The sequence below is a fragment of the Pleurodeles waltl genome, chromosome 10 (genome assembly GCF_031143425.1).
Source record: "Pleurodeles waltl isolate 20211129_DDA chromosome 10, aPleWal1.hap1.20221129, whole genome shotgun sequence".
Classification (NCBI taxonomy): Eukaryota; Metazoa; Chordata; class Amphibia; order Caudata; family Salamandridae; genus Pleurodeles; species Pleurodeles waltl.
This window is the reverse complement of record NC_090449.1, coordinates 204,233,808-204,255,448: the sequence shown is the minus strand read 5'-3', so window position 1 is coordinate 204,255,448 and position 21,641 is coordinate 204,233,808. Positions and strand designations below refer to the sequence as shown.

The 21,641-nt window shown below is 48.6% G+C and overlaps 1 protein-coding gene across 2 annotated transcripts in view; it reads right to left on the bottom strand.

Moving 5' to 3' along the window:
- Positions 1 to 21,641, bottom strand: part of GSPT1 (G1 to S phase transition 1) — a 560,974-nt gene that overhangs the window by 248,354 nt on the left and 290,979 nt on the right. For both annotated transcript variants that reach the window (XM_069210181.1, XM_069210182.1), the window contains exon 10: positions 1,507 to 1,600. In XM_069210181.1, the coding sequence (XP_069066282.1) occupies positions 1,507 to 1,600 (94 nt within the window). The remainder of the gene's footprint in view (positions 1 to 1,506; positions 1,601 to 21,641) is intronic.

Below are 21,641 nucleotides of genomic sequence, written 5' to 3'. Positions count from 1 at the left end.
AGACCGGAACCGGGGCACCCCCTTCTCTCCATTGAAGCCTATGTGTTTTTGGGCACCTCTTTGACCTCTGCACCTGACCAGCCCTGAGCTGCTGGTGTGGTAACTTTGGGGTTGCTCTGAACCCCCAACGGTGGGCTACCTTGGACCCAAACCTGAGACTTGTAAGTGATTTACTTACCTGACAAAACTAACAAAAACTTACCTCCCCCAGGAACTGTGAAAACTGCACTAAGTGTCCACTTTTAAAACAGCTATTTGTATTTTATATGAAAAGTATATATGCTACTGTAATTATTCAAAGTTCCTAAAGTACTTACCTGCAATACCTTTCAAATGAGATATTACATGTAGAATTTGAACCTGTGGTTCTTAAAATAAACTAAGAAAATATATTTTTCTATAACAAAACACCTATTGGCCTGGATTTGTCTCTGAGTGTGTGTTCCTCATTTATTGCCTGTGTGTATGTACAACAAATGCTTAACACTACTCCTTTGATAAGTCTACTGCTCGACCACACTACCACAAAATAGAGAATTAGTATTATGTCTTTTTGCCACTATCTTACCTCTAAGGGGAACCCATGGATTCTGTGCATACTATTCCTTACTTTGAAATAGTGCATACAGAGCCAACTTCCTACACTCCCCCAACCTTTCCGTACAGAAACATGGCTGCCATGTTGACCAACTTTATGAGTAACACTTTGCCTTGAGCAAGCTTGAGAAGGCGTTGTGTTAGTGAGATGGCCAGTAGCTCCAGGTAGTTAATGCGTTGACTCTGGTGATGAGGGATGCAAATATCTTACATTGTGATGTTGCAGAGATGCAAATGTACCTGGACGCCTACTAACCCTACCCAGCAGATGCCAGATATGTGCAGCATCACTAGTAAATGCCATCTAGAGCAAAGGGCACAAATAAGGTTTTCCGAGCAACAGGTTGTTGCTGTTTCACCACCTGAGACCGCTGAGCGTACCAGATCTTCCCACTGACCCTCCACTTGGGATCACTGCCTTGTAAGACACTGTTGTACAAGGTACAAGTGTAGCACAATTTGTATGAGTCACGGCCCAGAGCACCATTTAATTTCTCAGTTAGCGAACAAGGACACTGAAATACAGTCAGCAGCTACTGAAATGTTATTAACATCTGCTAGTTGGGATATGCGTTCCCCGTAACAGCGTTTAATACTGAGTTTAGGATGGGCTGGACCAGTTGAGGTTGAAGGTGGGGCTTCTTTGTCTTATGATGAACCCTAAGCTGAGGAGCAGGATTATAGCTGCAACTTGAAGTTGGTGAATAATCAGCTTGGAAGAAAACCACATTAAATAATTGGTATTTTAACATGAGGTAAAAATGCAGTCAAAACATTCAGTTTATGAATAAACTGTTGTCTACTTATTGAAACATATGAATTTGCAACACATGCATTGAGCATGTAGTTTTGAATAATGGCAAACTCAACTTTAATAACCCAACCTTAAGTTAACATTTCATGTTCTACCTTGTACTTGTCCACAATTGGGAGTCGTACTGGTCCATCCACAGATCTGTTGAAATTTGGCAAGTTATCCAGATATGGAATAAATGGCAATCCACTAGGAAAGGAAGAAAATTACATTTTCAGCAGTCAAACCACATCCACAAATAGTATTTTTACAATTAGTAGGGACATTCCAAAAAAAAAAAAAAAGAAAGAAAGGAATTCACTGTGGAGACTACATATGCAGAGAAATGAAATAAAACACAAATATATCTCATAGTGGCAAAATATATATGCAATGGTTGTGAACTGTTGTAGGAAGCTGGGTTCTGGTTGCAGTACCACCCCACTTTTTGCCTGTTTTTTGATGCAACTTTGACTGAAGTGCACTGGGTTTCTGCTAACCAGGTCCCCCCAGTGCTCCTTTCCCAGAACAATAAACTGTCACTTGATCCCCAAGTGGCCATGCCCTTTAGCACCTCCTTAAATCCCTAGTAAATGGTATCTCTGGTACTTAGGGCCTAAGTACTAAAGAGGGTCCCCTAAGAGCTGGAGCATAACTTGTGCCACTCAGAGGGACCCAGCACCAAACACATGCAGACTACCACTGCAGGCAGCGTGACCAGGTGCTCCAAAAAAGTGAACACATAATGGCATGTCCCCCAACAATGCTTGTAATATTTGGAAGTCACCCCCTACAGCAGGCCTTACAGCCTTACAAGGTGTATTATATTATAGTTGAAGGCATATCTGCATGATCAAATATGCCCCTACTATTTATTTGTCGATTCTTAGACAGTGAACAAGGAAGCCATTCTAAACCCATGTGCTGGACAATGGTCAATATGAGTTTCCCCAGCTGCATGATGGCTTCACTGAAACCTGACGGAGGAGAAAAAGATCACTGGTGTCCATAAGTCCCCCAGGCTTGTGAGACCCAAGCCCACTTGTTGGTTCAGTCAGACTGGTCCCTTAGTCAACTCCTGCCACCTGTTTCTGTGGGCCTCCTCTACCACAACCACCCCTGGTGATTGAAGCCCGACGGGTCCAAGATACCCTGCACCCAGTCGCCCCGGGCAAAGGAGAAAAGTGCCACTGGTGTCTCTATGTCCCCCAGCATCGCAAGAACTGAACTCCCTTGGTGGTTCACCAAGACTGGGCTTTCAGTTCACCGCTGCAGCATCTTTGTGACCAGACCTATCCCCACTGACTTACATGGTTCTCCAGTGCCACCCAAGGTAACTGGTTGGTGTGGCCTAGGACCCTGCCCTGTACTTAAGTCCAGAAGACTGTTCCTGTAGATTGCTGGGAAGCACATGTTTACGGTGTATTTTTTCCTCTCCCACAGAGAAAAACTGCAGCACAGAAAATGCACTATCAAAAAATACTCACCTGATTCTGCTGATCTTGGTATGTGATTTTATATAAAAGTATGTTATTTTTATAAATTGGTGTCAGATGTCTTTATTGAATGTGTGACTCGCTGCCTTTGTGTTTGTCTTACATGCTTAGCACTACCTTCTGAAATGTCTAACTGCTCGTCCACGCTACCACAAGAGCATTTGTGGTGTCATTTGTGCCTCTAACTCCTTTGAGGTTTGCTTACTCTTTGCAGTGTACCTCTTTTTTGGTCCACTATATAAAGAGCCAGTGTAGAAAAGTGCCACTGTTGGCATGGGTCAACCCCCCCTCTCCCCCCCCCCCCCACCCAAGCAGGCCCCAGCACCAGTGTTATTTCCCAAAATCTGTACCTTTGTTTCCACAATTGGCACACCTATGGCACACAGTTAAGTTCCTTGTAAAAGGTACCCATGGTACCAAGGGCCCTGTGGCCAGGGAAGGTCCCCAAGGGCTGCACCAGGTATGCCACCCTGGGGGACCCATCCCCAAGCATATGCACTGACTTTGCAGCTTGTGTGTGCTGGTGGGGGAGAAAAAGGCAAAGTCGACATGGCTCCCCTCTCAGGGTGCCATGGCCCCAAAATCACTGCCTGTGGCATAGGCAAGTCACCCATCTGGCAGGCCTTTCAGCCCTAAAGCAGGGAGCACTATATCATGGGTGAGGGCACAGCTACATGAGCAATATGCCCCTACAGTGTCTAAGTCCATTCTTAGACATTGTAAGTGCTGCGTAGCCATATAGAGTACATAGTCTGGGAGTTGTCATTACAAACTTCACAGCTCCATAATGGCATCAGTGAATACTGGGAAACTTGGTATTAAACTTCTCAGCACAATAAACCCACACTGGTGCCACTGTGGGATTTATTGAAAAATGAACCCAGAGGACATCTTAGAGATGCCCCCTGTATTTTAGCCAATCTGCTACTGCAGGACTGACCAGTCTGTGCCTGCCACTTTTAGTCAAGTTTCTGACCAGATGGGTGAGAGCATTTGTGCTTTCTGTGGCCAGAAACAAAGCCTGTCCTGGGTGGAGGTGCTTCACACCTACCCCCTGCAGGAACTGTAACACCTGGTGGTGATCATCAAAGGCTCAAGCCTCGTGTTACAGTGCCCCAGGGTACCCCAGCTATTGGAGTTGCCCACCCCCTAGAAAAAGCCCCACTTTTGGTGACAATTTCTGCAGGAAAATTAGGGAAAACAGGGAGGAGTGACCACCCAGCTAGGACCACCCGTAAGCTGAGGTGACCCCCCCCCATCCCTGCAGAATCGTCCATCTTAGTTTGGAGGAGAGGCACTAATAGGGTTAGGGTTGTGTCCCCCCTCCCCAAAGGGAGTGGACACAAGAAGGGTGTAGCCACCCTCAGGGACTGTAGCCATTGGCTACTGCCCTCTGACCCCTGTAATGCCCATAAATCCAGGATAGAAGAAGGAAGACGAAAAATGACTTGGCCCCAGCCCTACTGCCCTGTCTCCTGCTTCAAAGAACCTGTACAAGAACAGCGATGCATCCTGCGGGACCAGCAACCCCTTCCAAGCTCCAGAGGACTGCCCTGCATCCCAAAGGACCAATAACTCACAAGACAGCGGCCCTGTCCAAAAATAAATGACACCAAAGTACTCCAGAACCTCAGGGAGTCCTGACCACTTGGCACTTCACACCCACTGCCCTTGCCCAGGTGGCCCAACTGGCTAGAGGATCCCCAGGCGATTCTGAGCAAGTGCCCATCCTGGGTTGACCTCTTCTGCCCCTCACGACACCTGCAGTGTGAATCCAGAGGAACCCCCTGACCACGAACGCTCCGGACGAAGATATCAGACGCCTAAAGGTACACTGTGCATGCAGCCCTAGGCCTTGGAGAACCTTATAACTGATGCAGCAACGTTCAGCAGGCAGCCCCCTACTTGTCCAGTCTGTGGTTTTCCCGAACTGACCCCCTGGATCCCACCTGCAGCATCTAAGTGACCCCCCCCAGGGCCCTCTCATAGGAAAGCATTGGAAGCCCAATGCGCTGTTTGCACCCTGCACCCGGCCACCCCTGTGTTGCTGTGGGTGTGCGTTTGGTGCCAACTTGTGGCCCCGGTGCTCCTCTAAACCCCCCCACCCAGGTCTTCCCTCCAAAGACGCAGGTTCTTACCTGCCAGCAGATCTGAAACAGAGTGCCCCTCCTCCCCCCAGCCTCCATAGGAGCCCATCTTAAATATGCCCCAACTTTGGCCTCTGCATCCGGCTGGCCCAGTGTTGCTGGTGGTGGGTGTTTACTTGAACCCCAACCTGTGAACATCCGAACTCCCGGAGACCGGAAGTACTTACCTGTAAATCGTACTAACTTTTCTTCTCAGGAACTGTGGGGAACCCCTGGACTCTGTGCACACTATATCTCATTTTGATATAGTATATAAAAAGCCAGCAGCGGCGGCGGGGGTGGACGACTGGGCTGCTCCATCCCAGTAGTGATGCTTCTGTCACTACGGTCAGATCTGGTTAGGGAAGGATGAGGGATCTGCCTCGAGCCCAATCGCAGTTCGTTAGCCACCACTGAAGATCTCATGCACTTCTCTCAGATCTGGACCATGTTGGGAGTGATTCTCCTGACAATACGCCCACTGGAACTTCAGCTCCCACTGCTGGAACCCGCATACGCTTTCTGGCATGTGTCACCAGCAGGATACAAGAGGCCATGAGACCCAGCAGACTCAGTCAATCTCAACGAAATCCAGGTTAGAGGCTGAATCATCAGTGTAGGAAGTTGGCTCTGTATGTGCTATTTCAAAGTAAGGAATAGCATGCACAGAGTCCAAGGGTTCCCCTTAGAGGTAAAATAGTGGTAAAAATAGATAATACTAATGCTCTATTTTGTGGTAGTGTGGTCGAGCAGTAGGCTTATCCAAGGAGTAGTGTTAAGCATTTGTTGTACATACACATAGACAATAAATGAGGTACACACACTCAGAGACAAATCCAGCCAATAGGTTTTGTATAGAAAAATATCTTTTCTTAGTTTATTTTAAGAACCACAGGTTCAAATTTAACATGTAATATCTTGTTTGAAAGGTATTGCAGGTAAGTACATTAGGAACTTTGAATCATTTCAATTGCATGTATACTTTTCAAGTTATTCACAAATAGCTATTTTAAAAGTGGACACTTAGTGCAATTTTCACAGTTCCTGGGGGAGGTAAGTTTTTGTTAGTTTTAACCCTGCAACTCCCCGCAAGAAGCGTGAGACTTGCAACACTGCACCCGGCGACCCCGACTCGGCTGGTGGAGAACCAACACCTCAGGGAGGACCCCCGGACTACTCTACGACTGTGAGTACCAAAACCTGTCCCCCCCTGAGCCCCCACAGCGCCGCCTGCAGAGGGAATCCCGAGGCTTCCCCTGACCGCGACTCTCTGAAACCTAAGTCCCGACGCCTGGAAAAGACCCTGCACCCGCAGCCCCCAGGACCTGAAGGACCGGACTTTCACTGCAGAAGTGACCCCCAGGAGTCCCTCTCCCTTGCCCAAGTGGAGGTTTCCCCGAGGAAGCCCCCCCTTGCCTGCCTGCAGCGCTGAAGAGATCCCTTGATCTCTCATTGACTTCCATTACGAACCCGACGCTTGTTCTAACACTGCACCCGGCCGCCCCCGCGCCGCTGAGGGTGAAATTTCTGTGTGGGCTTGTGTCCCCCCCGGTGCCCTCCAAAACCCCCCTGGTCTGCCCTCCAAAGACGCGGGTACTTACCTACTGACAGACTGGAACCGGGGCACCCCCTTCTCTCCATTGAAGCCTATGCGTTTTGGGCACCACTTTGAACTCTGCACCTGACCGGCCCTGAGCTGCTGGTGTGGTAACTTTGGGGTTGCTCTGAACCCCCAACGGTGGGCTACCTTGGACCAAGAACTGAACCCTGTAAGTGTCTTACTTACCTGGTAAAACTAACAAAAATTTACCTCCCCCAGGAACTGTTTAAATTGCACTAAGTGTCCACTTTTAAAGTAGCTATTTGTGAATAACTTGAAAAGTATACATGCAATTGAAATGATTCAAAGTTCCTAATGTACTTACCTGCAATACCTTTCAAACAAGATATTACATGTTAAATTTGAACCTGTGGTTCTTAAAATAAACTAAGAAAAGATATTTTTCTATAACAAAACCTATTGGCTGGATTTGTCTCTGAGTGTGTGTACCTCATTTATTGTCTATGTGTATGTACAACAAATGCTTAACACTACTCCTTGGATAAGCCTACTGCTCGACCACACTACCACAAAATAGAGCATTAGTATTATCTATTTTTACCACTATTTTACCTCTAAGGGGAACCCTTGGACTCTGTGCATGCTATTCCTTACTTTGAAATAGCACATACAGAGCCAACTTCCTACATTGGTGGATCAGCGGTGGGGTACAAGACTTAGCATTTGCTGGACTACTCAGCCAATACCTGATCACACGACAAATTCCAAAATTGTCATTAGAAATTGATTTTTGCAATTTGAAAAGTTTTCTAAATTCTTAAAAGACCTGCTAGGGCCTTGTGTTAGATCCTGTTTAGCATTTCTTTTAGAGTTTAAAAGTTTGTAAAAGTTTGAATTCGATTCTAGAACCAGTTTTAGATTCTTAAAAAGTATTCCAACTTTTAGAAGCAAAATGTCTAGCACAGATGTGACTGTGGTGGAACGCGACACCACACCTTACCTCCATCTACAGATGAGAGAGCTAAGGTCACTCTGTTAACTAAAGAAAATAGCAATGGGCCCCAAACCTACCAAAGTACAGCTCCAGGAGCTTTTGGCAGAGTTTGAAAAGGCCAACCCCTCTGAGGGTGGCAACTCAGAGGAGGAAGATAGTGACTTGGAGGGAAATTCCCCCCCTCCAGTCCTACTTAGGGAGAGCAGGGCTTCTCAAGCCCTGACTCCACAAATAATAGTCAGAGATGCTGGTTCCCTCACAGGAGGGACCAACAACTCTAAAATCACTGAGGATAACTCCAGTGAAGAGGACATCCAGTTAGCCAGGATGGCCAAAAGATTGGCTTTGGAAAGACAGATCCTAGCCATAGAGAGGGAAAGACAAGAGATGGGCCTAGGACCCATCAATGGTGGCAGCAACATAAATAGGGTCAGAGATTCTCCTGACATGTTGAAAATCCCTAAAGGGATTGTAACTAAATATGAAGATGGTGATGACATCACCAAATGGTTCACAGCTTTTGAGAGGGCTTGTGTAACCAGAAAAGTGAACAGATCTCACTGGGGTGCTCTCCTTTGGGAAATGTTCACAGGAAAGTGTAGGGATAGACTCCTCACACTCTCTGGAAAAGATGCAGAATCTTATGACCTCATGAAGGGTACCCTGATTGAGGGCTTTGGCTTCTCCACTGAGGAGTATAGGATTAGATTCAGGGGGGCTCAAAAATCCTCGAGCCAGACCTGGGTTGACTTTGTAGACTACTCAGTAAAAACACTAGATGGTTGGATTCAAGGCAGTGGTGTAAGTAATTATGATGGGCTGTACAATTTATTTGTGAAAGAACACCTGTTAAGTAATTGTTTCAATGATAAACTGCATCAGCATCTGGTAGACCTAGGACCAATTTCTCCCCAAGAATTGAGAAAGAAGGCGGACCATTGGGTCAAGACTAGGGTGTCCAAAACTTCCACAGGGGGTGACCAAAAGAAAGGGGTCACAAAACCTCCCCAGGGGAAAGGTGGTGAGACAGCCAAAAATAAAAATAGTAAAGAGTCTTCTACAGGCCCCCAAAAACCTGCACAGGAGGGTGGGCCCAGAGCCTCTTCACAAAACAATCCTGGGTACAAGGGTAAAAACTTTGATCCCAAACAGGCCTGGTGTCGAAACTGTAGTCAGTCTGGACACCAAACTGGAGACAAGGCCTGTCCCAAGAAAAGTTCCACTCCAAACTCCAATCCAGGTAACACTGGAATGGCTAGTGTAAGGAAATGCCTCCTTGGCATGGTTGCCCCCTGACTTTTTGCCTTTGCTGATGCTATGTTTACAATTGAAAGTGTGCTGAGGCCTGCTAACCAGGCCCCAGCACCAGTGTTCTTTCCCTAACCTGTACTTTTGTATCCACAATTGGCAGACCCTGGCATCCAGATAAGTCCCTTGTAACTGGTACCTCTAGTACCAAGGGCCCTGATGCCAAGGGAGGTCTCTAAGGGCTGCAGCATGTCTTATGCCACCCTGGAGACCTCTCACTCAGCACAGACACACTGCTTACCAGCTTGTGTGTGCTAGTGAGGACAAAACGAGTAAGTCGACATGGCACTCCCCTCAGGGTGCCATGCCAGCCTCTCACTGCCTATGCAGTATAGGTAAGACACCCCTCTAGCAGGCCTTACAGCCCTAAGGCAGGGTGCACTATACCATAGGTGAGGGTACCAGTGCATGAGCATGGTACCCCTACAGTGTCTAAACAAAACCTTAGACATTGTAAGTGCAGGGTAGCCATAAGAGTATATGGTCTGGGAGTCTGTCAAACACGAACTCCACAGCACCATAATGGCTACACTGAAAACTGGGAAGTTTGGTATCAAACTTCTCAGCACAATAAATGCACACTGATGCCAGTGTACATTTTATTGTAAAATACACCCCAGAGGGCACCTTAGGGGTGCCCCCTGAAACTTAACCGACTATCTGTGTAGGCTGACTAGTTTTAGCAGCCTGCCACAAACCGAGACATGTTGCTGGCCCCATGGGGAGAGTGCCTTTGTCACTCTGAGGCCAGTAACAAAGCCTGCACTGGGTGGAGATGCTAACACCTCTCCCAGGCAGGAATTGTCACACCTGGCGGTGAGCCTCAAAGGCTCACCTCCTTTGTGCCAACCCAGCAGGACACTCCAGCTAGTGGAGTTGCCCGCCCCCTCCGGCCAGGCCCCACTTTTGGCGGCAAGGCCGGAGAAAATAATGAGAATAACAAGGAGGAGTCACTGGCCAGTCAGGACAGCCCCTAAGGTGTCCTGAGCTGAGGTGACTCTAACTTTTAGAAATCCTCCATCTTGCAGATGGAGGATTCCCCCAATAGGGTTAGGATTGTGACCCCCTCCCCTTGGGAGGAGGCACAAAGAGGGTGTACCCACCCTCAGGGCTAGTAACCATTGGCTACTAACCCCCCAGACCTAAACACGCCCTTAAATTTAGTATTTAAGGGCTACCCTGAACCCTAGAAAATTAGATTCCTGCAACAAGAAGAAGGACTGCCCAGCTGAAAAACCCCTGCAGCGGAAGACCAGAAGACGACAACTGCCTTGGCTCCAGAAACTCACCGGCCTGTCTCCTGCCTTCCAAAGATCCTGCTCCAGCGACGCCTTCCGAAGGGACCAGCGACCTCGACATCCTCTGAGGACTGCCCCTGCTTCGAAAAGACAAGAAACTCCCGAGGACAGCGGACCTGCTCCAAGAAAAGCTGCAACTTTGTTTCCAGCAACTTTAAAGAACCCTGCAAGCTCCCCGCAAGAAGCGTGAGACTTGCAACACTGCACCCGGCGACCCCGACTCGGCTGGTGGCGATCCAACACCTCAGGAGGGACCCCAGGACTACTCTGATACTGTGAGTACCAAAACCTGTCCCCCCTGAGCCCCCACAGCGCCGCCTGCAGAGGGAATCCCGAGGCTTCCCCTGACCGCGACTCTTTGAACCTAAAGTCCCGACGCCTGGGAGAGACCCTGCACCCGCAGCCCCCAGGACCTGAAGGACCGGACTTTCACTGGAGAAGTGACCCCCAGGAGTCCCTCTCCCTTGCCCAAGTGGAGGTTTCCCCGAGGAATCCCCCCCTTGCCTGCCTGCAGCGCTGAAGAGATCCCGAGATCTCTCATAGACTAACATTGCGAACCCGACGCTTGTTTCCTACACTGCACCCGGCCGCCCCCGCGCCGCTGAGGGTGAAATTTCTGTGTGGACTTGTGTCCCCCCCGGTGCCCTACAAAACCCCCCTGGTCTGCCCTCCGAAGACGCGGGTACTTACCTGCAAGCAGACCGGAACCGGGGCACCCCCTTCTCTCCATTCTAGCCTATGTGTTTTGGGCACCACTTTGAACTCTGCACCTGACCGGCCCTGAGCTGCTGGTGTGGTGACTTTGGGGTTGCTCTGAACCCCCAACGGTGGGCTACCTTGGACCAAGAACTGAACCCTGTAAGTGTCTTACTTACCTGGTAAAACTAACCAAAACTTACCTCCCCTAGGAACTGTGAAAATTGCACTAAGTGTCCACTTTTAAAACAGCTATTTGTCAATAACTTGAAAAGTATACATGCAATTTTTATGATTTAAAGTTCCTAAAGTACTTACCTGCAATACCTTTCAAATGAGATATTACATGTAGAATTTGAACCTGTGGTTCTTAAAATAAACTAAGAAAAGATATTTTTCTATATAAAAACCTATTGGCTGGATTTGTCTCTGAGTGTGTGTACCTCATTTATTGTCTATGTGTATGTACAACAAATGCTTAACACTACTCCTTGGATAAGCCTACTGCTCGACCACACTACCACAAAATAGAGCATTAGTATTATCTATTTTTACCACTATTTTACCTCTAAGGGGAACCCTTGGACTCTGTGCATGCTATTCCTTACTTTGAAATAGCACATACAGAGCCAACTTCCTACATTGGTGGATCAGCGGTGGGGTACAAGACTTTGCATTTGCTGGACTACTCAGCCAATACCTGATCACACGACAAATTCCAAAATTGTCATTAGAAATTGATTTTTGCAATTTGAAAAGTTTTCTAAATTCTTAAAAGACCTGCTAGGGCCTTGTGTTAGATCCTGTTTAGCATTTCTTTTAGAGTTTAAAAATTTGTAAAAGTTTGAATTAGATTCTAGAACCAGTTGTAGATTCTTAAAAAGTATTCCAACTTTTAGAAGCATAATGTCTAGCACAGATGTGAATGTGGTGGAACTCGACACCACACCTTACCTCCATCTACAGATGAGAGAGCTAAGGTCACTCTGTAAACTAAAGAAAATAGCAATGGGCCCCAAACCTACCAAAGTACAGCTCCAGGAGCTTTTGGCAGAGTTTGAAAAGGCCAACCCCTCTGAGGATGGCAACTCAGAGGATGAAGATAGTGACTTGGAGGGAAATTCCCCCCCTCCAGTCCTACTTAGGGAGAGCAGGGCTTCTCAAGCCCTGACTCCACAAATAATAGTCAGAGATGCTGGTTCCCTCACAGGAGGGACCAACAACTCTGAAATCACTGAGGATAACCCCAGTGAAGAGGACATCCAGTTAGCCAGGATGGCCAAAAGATTGGCTTTGGAAAGACAGATCCTAGCCATAGAGAGGGAAAGACAAGAGATGGGCCTAGGACCCATCAATGGTGGCAGCAACATAAATAGGGTCAGAGATTCTCCTGACATGTTGAAAATCCCCAAAGGGATTGTAACTAAATATGAAGATGGTGATGACATCACCAAATGGTTCACAGCTTTTGAGAGGGCTTGTGTAACCAGAAAAGTGAACAGATCTCACTGGGGTGCTCTCCTTTGGGAAATGTTCACAGGAAAGTGTAGGGATAGACTCCTCACACTCTCTGGACAAGATGCAGAATCTTATGACCTCATGAAGGGTACCCTGATTGAGGGCTTTGGATTCTCCACTGAGGAGTACAGGATTAGGTTCAGGGGGGCTCAAAAATCCTCGAGCCAGACCTGGGTTGACTTTGTTGACTACTCAGTGAAAACACTAGATGGTTGGATTCAAGGCAGTGGTGTAAGTAATTATGATGGGCTGTACAATTTATTTGTGAAAGAACACCTGTTAAGTAATTGTTTCAATGATAAACTGCATCAGCATCTGGTAGACCTAGGACCAATTTCTCCCCAAGAATTGGGAAAGAAGGCGGACCATTGGGTCAAGACAAGGGTGTCCAAGACTTCAACAGGGGGTGACCAAAAGAAAGGGGTCACAAAGACTCCCCAGCAGAAGGGTGATGAGACAACCAAAACTAAAAATAGTAAAGAGTCTTCTACAGGCCCCCAAAAACCTGCACAGGAGGGTGGGCCCAGAGCCTCTTCACAAAACAATGGGTACAAGGGTAAAAACTTTGATCCCAAAAAGGCCTGGTGTCATAGCTGTAAACAGCATGGACACCAAACTGGAGACAAGGCCTGTCCCAAGAAAGGTTCCACTCCAAACTCCCATCCAGGTAACACTGGTATGGCTAGTCTCCAAGTGGGATCAACAGTGTGCCCAGAGCAAATCAGGGTCCACACTGAAGCTACTCTAGTTTCTGAGGGTGGGGTGGATTTAGCCACACTAGCTGTCTGGCCGCCTAACATGCAAAAATACAGACAGCAACTCTTAATTAATGGGACTAGAATAGAGGGCCTGAGGGATACAGGTGCCAGTGTCACCATGGTGACAGAGAAACTGGTTTCCCCTGGCCAATACCTGACTGGAAAAACTTACACAGTCACCAACGCTGACAATCAGAGAAAAGTACATCCCATGGCAATGGTTACTTTAGAATGGGGAGGGGTCAATGGCCTGAAACAGGTGGTGGTCTCCTCAAATATCCCAGTGGACTGTCTGCTTGGAAATGACCTGGAGTCCTCAGCATGGGCTGAGGTAGAGCTAAAAACCCATGCAGCAATGCTGGGTATCCCTGAACTGGTGTGTGTGAAAACAAGAGCACAGTGCAAGGCACAGGGTGAAAAAGTAGAGCTGGAGTCTGGAAAAATGGCCCAGCCTACCAAGAGAACAGGAAAGTCAGTTGGGAAGCCAACTGCAACACAGCAAAAGAAAGGGAACCTCTCTTCTCAGGAAGAAGTTCTGCCCTCTGAGGGAACTGAGCCTTTGGAGCTTGAACCTTATCAGGTTGAGCTCTTAGGCCCAGGGGGACCCTCAAGGGAGGAGCTGTGTAAGGGACAAGAAACCTGTCCCTCTCTTGAAGGCCTTAGGCAGCAAGCTGCTGAAGAGTCCAAAGGCAAGAAAAATGGAACACATAGGGTCTATTGGGAAGATGGGCTCCTGTACACTGAGGCCAGAGACCCCAAACCTGGTGCCACTAGGAGAGTGGTAGTGCCTCAGCTGTTCAGAGAGTTCATCCTAACATTGGCCCATGACATTCCCCTTGCTGGACATTTGGGACAAACCAAGACGTGGGAGAGGTTAGTCAACCACTTCTACTGGCCCAATATGTCCAACATGGTTAAGGAGTTTTGCCTCTCCTGCCCCACCTGTCAAGCCAGTGGTAAGACAGGTGGGCACCCAAAGGCCCCCCTCATTCCACTTCCAGTGGTGGGGGTGCCCTTTGAAAGAGTGGGTGTGGACATAGTTGGTCCACTGGAACCTCCCACAGCCTCAGGAAATATGTATATCCTGGTAGTAGTGGATCATGCTACCAGGTATCCTGAAGCTATTCCCCTTAGGTCGACTACTGCCCCTGCAGTAGCCAAGGCCCTCATTGGTATCTTTACCAGAGTGGGTTTCCCTAAGGAGGTGGTGTCTGACAGAGGTACCAACTTCATGTCAGCATACCTAAAGCACATGTGGAATGAGTGTGGAGTGACTTATAAATTCACTACGCCTTACCATCCACAAACTAATGGCTTAGTTGAGAGATTCAACAAGACATTAAAAGGCATGATCATGGGGCTCCCAGAAAAACTCAAAAGGAGATGGGATGTCCTCCTGCCATGTCTGCTTTTCGCTTACAGGGAGGTACCACAGAAGGGAGTAGGGTTCTCACCCTTTGAACTTCTGTTTGGTCATCCTGTAAGGGGACCACTTGCCCTTGTTAAAGAAGGCTGGGAGAGACCTCTCCATGAGCCTAAACAGGACATAGTGGACTATGTACTTGGCCTTCGCTCTAGAATGGCAGAGTACATGGAAAAGGCAACCAAAAACCTTGAGGCCAGCCAACAACTCCAGAAGTTTTGGTATGACCAAAAGGCTGCACTGGTTGAGTTCCAACCAGGGCAGAAAGTCTGGGTTCTGGAGCCTGTGGCTCCCAGGGCACTCCAGGACAAATGGAGTGGCCCTTACCCAGTACTAGAGAGGAAGAGTCAGGTCACCTACTTGGTGGACCTGGGCACAAGCAGGAGCCCCAAAAGGGTGATCCATGTAAACCGCCTTAAGCTCTTCCACGACAGGGCTGATGTCAATCTGTTGATGGTAACAGATGAGGATCAGGAGGCAGAGAGTGAACCTCTCCCTGATCTTCTGTCATCAGACCCAAAAGATGGTACAGTAGATGGAGTGATCTACTCAGACACCCTCTCTGGCCAACAGCAAGCTGATTGTAGGAGAGTCCTACAACAGTTTCCTGAACTCTTCTCCTTAACCCCTGGTCAGACACACCTGTGTACCCATGATGTGGACACAGGAGACAGCATGCCTGTCAAGAACAAAATCTTTAGACAGTCTGACCATGTTAAGGAAAGCATCAAGGTGGAAGTCCACAAGATGCTGGAATTGGGAGTCATTGAGCGCTCTGACAGCCCCTGGGCTAGCCCAGTGGTCTTAGTCCCCAAACCTCACACCACAGATGGAAAGAAAGAGATGAGGTTTTGTGTGGACTACAGAGGGCTCAATTCTGTCACCAAGACAGATGCTCATCCAATTCCAAGAGCTGATGAGCTCATTGATAAATTAGGTGCTGCCAAATTCCTAAGTACCTTTGACTTGACAGCAGGGTACTGGCAAATAAAAATGGCACCTGGAGCAAAAGAAAAGACAGCATTCTCCACACCTGATGGGCATTATCAGTTTACTGTTATGCCCTTTGGTTTAAAGAATGCCCCTGCCACCTTCCAAAGGTTGGTGAATCAAGTCCTTGCTGGCTTGGAGTCCTTTAGCACAGCTTATCTTGATGATATTGCTGTCTTTAGCTCCACCTGGCAGGATCACCTGGTCCACCTGAGGAAGGTTTTGAAGGCTCTGCAATCTGCAGGCCTCTCTATCAAGGCATCCAAATGCCAGATAGGGCAGGGAACTGTGGTTTATTTGGGACACCTTGTAGGTGGAGGCCAAGTTCAGCCACTCCAACCCAAGATCCAGACTATTCTGGACTGGGTAGCTCCAAAAACCCAGACTCAAGTCAGGGCATTCCTTGGCTTGACTGGGTACTACAGGAGGTTTGTGAAGGGATATGGATCCATTGTGACAGCCCTCACTGAGCTCACCTCCAAGAAAATGCCCAAGAAAGTGAACTGGACTGTGGACTGCCAACAGGCCTTTGACACCCTGAAACAGGCAATGTGCTCAGCACCAGTTCTCAAAGCTCCAGATTATTCTAAGCAGTTCATTGTGCAGACTGATGCCTCTGAACATGGGATAGGGGCAGTTTTGTCCCAAACAAATGATGATGGCCTTGACCAGCCTGTTGCTTTCATTAGCAGGAGGTTACTCCCCAGGGAGCAGCGTTGGAGTGCCATTGAGAGGGAGGCCTTTGCTGTGGTTTGGTCCCTGAAGAAGCTGAGACCATACCTCTTTGGGACTCACTTCCTAGTTCAAACTGACCACAGACCTCTCAAATGGCTGATGCAAATGAAAGGTGAAAATCCTAAACTGTTGAGGTGGTCCATCTCCCTACAGGGAATGGACTTTATAGTGGAACACAGACCTGGGACTGCCCATGCCAATGCAGATGGCCTTTCCAGGTTCTTCCACTTAGAAAATGAAGACTCTCTTGGGAAAGGTTAGTCTCATCCTCTTTCGTTTGGGGGGGGGTTGTGTAAGGAAATGCCTCCTTGGCATGGTTGCCCCCTGACTTTTTGCCTTTGCTGATGCTATGTTTACAATTGAAAGTGTGCTGAGGCCTGCTAACCAGGCCCCAGCACCAGTGTTCTTTCCCTAACCTGTACTTTTGTATCCACAATTGGCAGACCCTGGCATCCAGATAAGTCCCTTGTAACTGGTACCTCTAGTACCAAGGGCCCTGATGCCAAGGGAGGTCTCTAAGGGCTGCAGCATGTCTTATGCCACCCTGGAGACCTCTCACTCAGCACAGACACACTGCTTACCAGCTTGTGTGTGCTAGTGAGGACAAAACGAGTAAGTCGACATGGCACTCCCCTCAGGGTGCCATGCCAGCCTCTCACTGCCTATGCAGTATAGGTAAGACACCCCTCTAGCAGGCCTTACAGCCCTAAGGCAGGGTGCACTATACCATAGGTGAGGGTACCAGTGCATGAGCATGGTACCCCTACAGTGTCTAAACAAAACCTTAGACATTGTAAGTGCAGGGTAGCCATAAGAGTATATGGTCTGGGAGTCTGTCAAACACGAACTCCACAGCACCATAATGGCTACACTGAAAACTGGGAAGTTTGGTATCAAACTTCTCAGCACAATAAATGCACACTGATGCCAGTGTACATTTTATTGTAAAATACACCCCAGAGGGCACCTTAGGGGTGCCCCCTGAAACTTAACCGACTATCTGTGTAGGCTGACTAGTTTTAGCAGCCTGCCACAAACCGAGACATGTTGCTGGCCCCATGGGGAGAGTGCCTTTGTCACTCTGAGGCCAGTAACAAAGCCTGCACTGGGTGGAGATGCTAACACCTCTCCCAGGCAGGAATTGTCACACCTGGCGGTGAGCCTCAAAGGCTCACCTCCTTTGTGCCAACCCAGCAGGACACTCCAGCTAGTGGAGTTGCCCGCCCCCTCCGGCCAGGCCCCACTTTTGGCGGCAAGGCCGGAGAAAATAATGAGAATAACAAGGAGGAGTCACTGGCCAGTCAGGACAGCCCCTAAGGTGTCCTGAGCTGAGGTGACTCTAACTTTTAGAAATCCTCCATCTTGCAGATGGAGGATTCCCCCAATAGGGTTAGGATTGTGACCCCCTCCCCTTGGGAGGAGGCACAAAGAGGGTGTACCCACCCTCAGGGCTAGTAACCATTGGCTACTAACCCCCCAGACCTAAACACGCCCTTAAATTTAGTATTTAAGGGCTACCCTGAACCCTAGAAAATTAGATTCCTGCAACAAGAAGAAGGACTGCCCAGCTGAAAAACCCCTGCAGCGGAAGACCAGAAGACGACAACTGCCTTGGCTCCAGAAACTCACCGGCCTGTCTCCTGCCTTCCAAAGATCCTGCTCCAGCGACGCCTTCCGAAGGGACCAGCGACCTCGACATCCTCTGAGGACTGCCCCTGCTTCGAAAAGACAAGAAACTCCCGAGGACAGCGGACCTGCTCCAAGAAAAGCTGCAACTTTGTTTCCAGCAACTTTAAAGAACCCTGCAAGCTCCCCGCAAGAAGCGTGAGACTTGCAACACTGCACCCGGCGACCCCGACTCGGCTGGTGGCGATCCAACACCTCAGGAGGGACCCCAGGACTACTCTGATACTGTGAGTACCAAAACCTGTCCCCCCTGAGCCCCCACAGCGCCGCCTGCAGAGGGAATCCCGAGGCTTCCCCTGACCGCGACTCTTTGAACCTAAAGTCCCGACGCCTGGGAGAGACCCTGCACCCGCAGCCCCCAGGACCTGAAGGACCGGACTTTCACTGGAGAAGTGACCCCCAGGAGTCCCTCTCCCTTGCCCAAGTGGAGGTTTCCCCGAGGAATCCCCCCCTTGCCTGCCTGCAGCGCTGAAGAGATCCCGAGATCTCTCATAGACTAACATTGCGAACCCGACGCTTGTTTCCTACACTGCACCCGGCCGCCCCCGCGCCGCTGAGGGTGAAATTTCTGTGTGGACTTGTGTCCCCCCCGGTGCCCTACAAAACCCCCCTGGTCTGCCCTCCGAAGACGCGGGTACTTACCTGCAAGCAGACCGGAACCGGGGCACCCCCTTCTCTCCATTCTAGCCTATGTGTTTTGGGCACCACTTTGAACTCTGCACCTGACCGGCCCTGAGCTGCTGGTGTGGTGACTTTGGGGTTGCTCTGAACCCCCAACGGTGGGCTACCTTGGACCAAGAACTGAACCCTGTAAGTGTCTTACTTACCTGGTAAAACTAACCAAAACTTACCTCCCCTAGGAACTGTGAAAATTGCACTAAGTGTCCACTTTTAAAACAGCTATTTGTCAATAACTTGAAAAGTATACATGCAATTTTTATGATTTAAAGTTCCTAAAGTACTTACCTGCAATACCTTTCAAATGAGATATTACATGTAGAATTTGAACCTGTGGTTCTTAAAATAAACTAAGAAAAGATATTTTTCTATATAAAAACCTATTGGCTGGATTTGTCTCTGAGTGTGTGTACCTCATTTATTGTCTATGTGTATGTACAACAAATGCTTAACACTACTCCTTGGATAAGCCTACTGCTCGACCACACTACCACAAAATAGAGCATTAGTATTATCTATTTTTACCACTATTTTACCTCTAAGGGGAACCCTTGGACTCTGTGCATGCTATTCCTTACTTTGAAATAGCACATACAGAGCCAACTTCCTACAGCTAGTCTCCAAGTGGGATCAACAGTGTGCCCAGAGCAAATCAGGGTCCACACTGAAGCTACTCTAGTCTCTGAGGGTGGGGTGGATTTAGCCACACTAGCTGCCTGGCCGCCTAACATGCAAAAATACAGGCAGCAGCTCTTTATTAATGGGACAAGTGTAGAGGGCCTGAGGGATACAGGTGCCAGTGTCCCCATGGTGACAGAGCAACTGGTTTCCCCTGGCCAATACCGGACTGGAAAAACTTATACAGTCACCAACGCTGACAATCAGACTAAAGCACATCCCATGGCAATGGTAACTTTAGAATGGGGAGGGGTCAATGGCCTGAAACAGGTGGTGGTCTCCTCAAACATCCCAGTAGACTGTCTGCTTGGAAATGACCTGGAGTCCTCAGCATGGGCTGAGGTAGAACTAAAAACCCATGCAGCCATGCTGGGTATCCCTGAACTGGTGTGTGTAAAAACAAGAGCACAATGCAAGGCACAGGGTGAAAAAGTAGAGCTGGAGTCTGGAAGAATGGCCCAGCCTACCAAGAGAAAAGGAAAGTCAGTTGGGAAACCAACTGCAACACAGTCAGAAAAAGAGAACCTCTCTTCTCAGGAAGAAGTTCTGCCCTCTGAGGGAACTGAGCCTTTGGAACTTGAACCTTATCAGGTTGAGCTCTTAGGCCCAGGGGGACCCTCAAGGGAGGAGCTGTGTAAGGGACAAGAAACCTGTCCCTCTCTTGAAGGCCTTAGGCAGCAAGCTGCTGAAGAGTCCAAGGGCAAGAAAAATGGAACACATAGGGTCTATTGGGAAGATGGACTCCTGTACACTGAGGCCAGAGACCCCAAACCTGGTGCCACTAGGAGAGTGGTAGTGCCTCAGTCGTTCAGAGAGTTTATTCTGACCTTAGCCCATGATATTCCCCTTGCTGGGCATTTGGGACAAACCAAGACGTGGGAGAGGTTAGTCAACCACTTCTACTGGCCCAATATGTCCCAGAAGGTTAAGGAGTTTTGCCTCTCCTGCCCCACTTGTCAATCCAGTGGTAAGACAGGTGGGCACCCAAAGGCCCCCCTCATTCCACTTCCAGTGGTGGGGGTCCCCTTTGAAAGAGTGGGTGTGGACATAGTTGGTCCACTGGAACCTCCCACAGCCTCAGGAAATATGTACATCCTAGTAGTAGTGGATCATGCTACTAGGTATCCTGAAGCTATTCCCCTTAGGTCGACTACTGCCCCTGCAGTAGCCAAGGCCCTCATTGGTATCTTTACCAGAGTGGGTTTCCCTAAGGAGGTGGTGTCTGACAGAGGTACCAACTTCATGTCAGCATACCTAAAACACATGTGGCATGAGTGTGGAGTGACTTACAAATTCACTACACCATACCACCCACAAACTAATGGCTTAGTTGAGAGATTCAACAAGACATTAAAAAAGGCATGATCATGGGGCTCCCAGAAAAACTCAAAAGGAGATGGGATGTCCTCTTGCCATGTCTGCTTTTTGCTTACAGAGAGGTGCCACAGAAGGGAGTAGGATTCTCACCCTTTGAACTTCTGTTTGGTCATCCTGTAAGGGGACCACTTGCTCTTGTTAAAGAAGGCTGGGAGAGACCTCTTCATGAGCCTAAACAAGACATAGTGGACTATGTACTTGGCCTTCGCTCTAGAATGGCAGAGTACATGGAAAAGGCAACCAAAAACCTTGAGGCCAGCCAACAGCTCCAGAAGTTTTGGTATGACCAAAAGGCTGCACTGGTTGAGTTCCAACCAGGGCAGAAAGTCTGGGTTCTGGAGCCTGTGGCTCCCAGGGCACTCCAGGACAAATGGAGTGGCCCTTACCCAGTGCTAGAAAGGAAGAGTCAGGTCACCTACCTGGTGGACCTGGGCACAAGCAGGAGCCCCAAGAGGGTGATCCATGTGAACCGCCTTAAGCTCTTCCATGACAGGGCTGATGTAATTCTGTTGATGGTAACAGATGAGGATCAGGAGGCAGAGAGTGAACCTCTCCCTGATCTTCTGTCATCAGACCCAAAAGATGGCTCAGTAGATGGAGTGATCTACTCAGACACCCTCTCTGGCCAACAGCAAGCTGATTGTAGGAGAGTCCTACAACAGTTTCCTGAACTCTTCTCCCTAACCCCTGGTCAGACACACCTGTGTACCCATGATGTGGACACAGGAGACAGCATGCCTGTCAAAAACAAAATTTTTAGACAGTCTGACCATGTTAAGGAAAGCATCAAGGTGGAAGTCCACAAGATGCTGGAATTGGGAGTAATTGAGCGCTCTGACAGCCCCTGGGCTAGCCCAGTGGTCTTAGTCCCCAAACCTCACACCAAAGATGGAAAGAAAGAGATGAGGTTTTGTGTGGACTACAGAGGG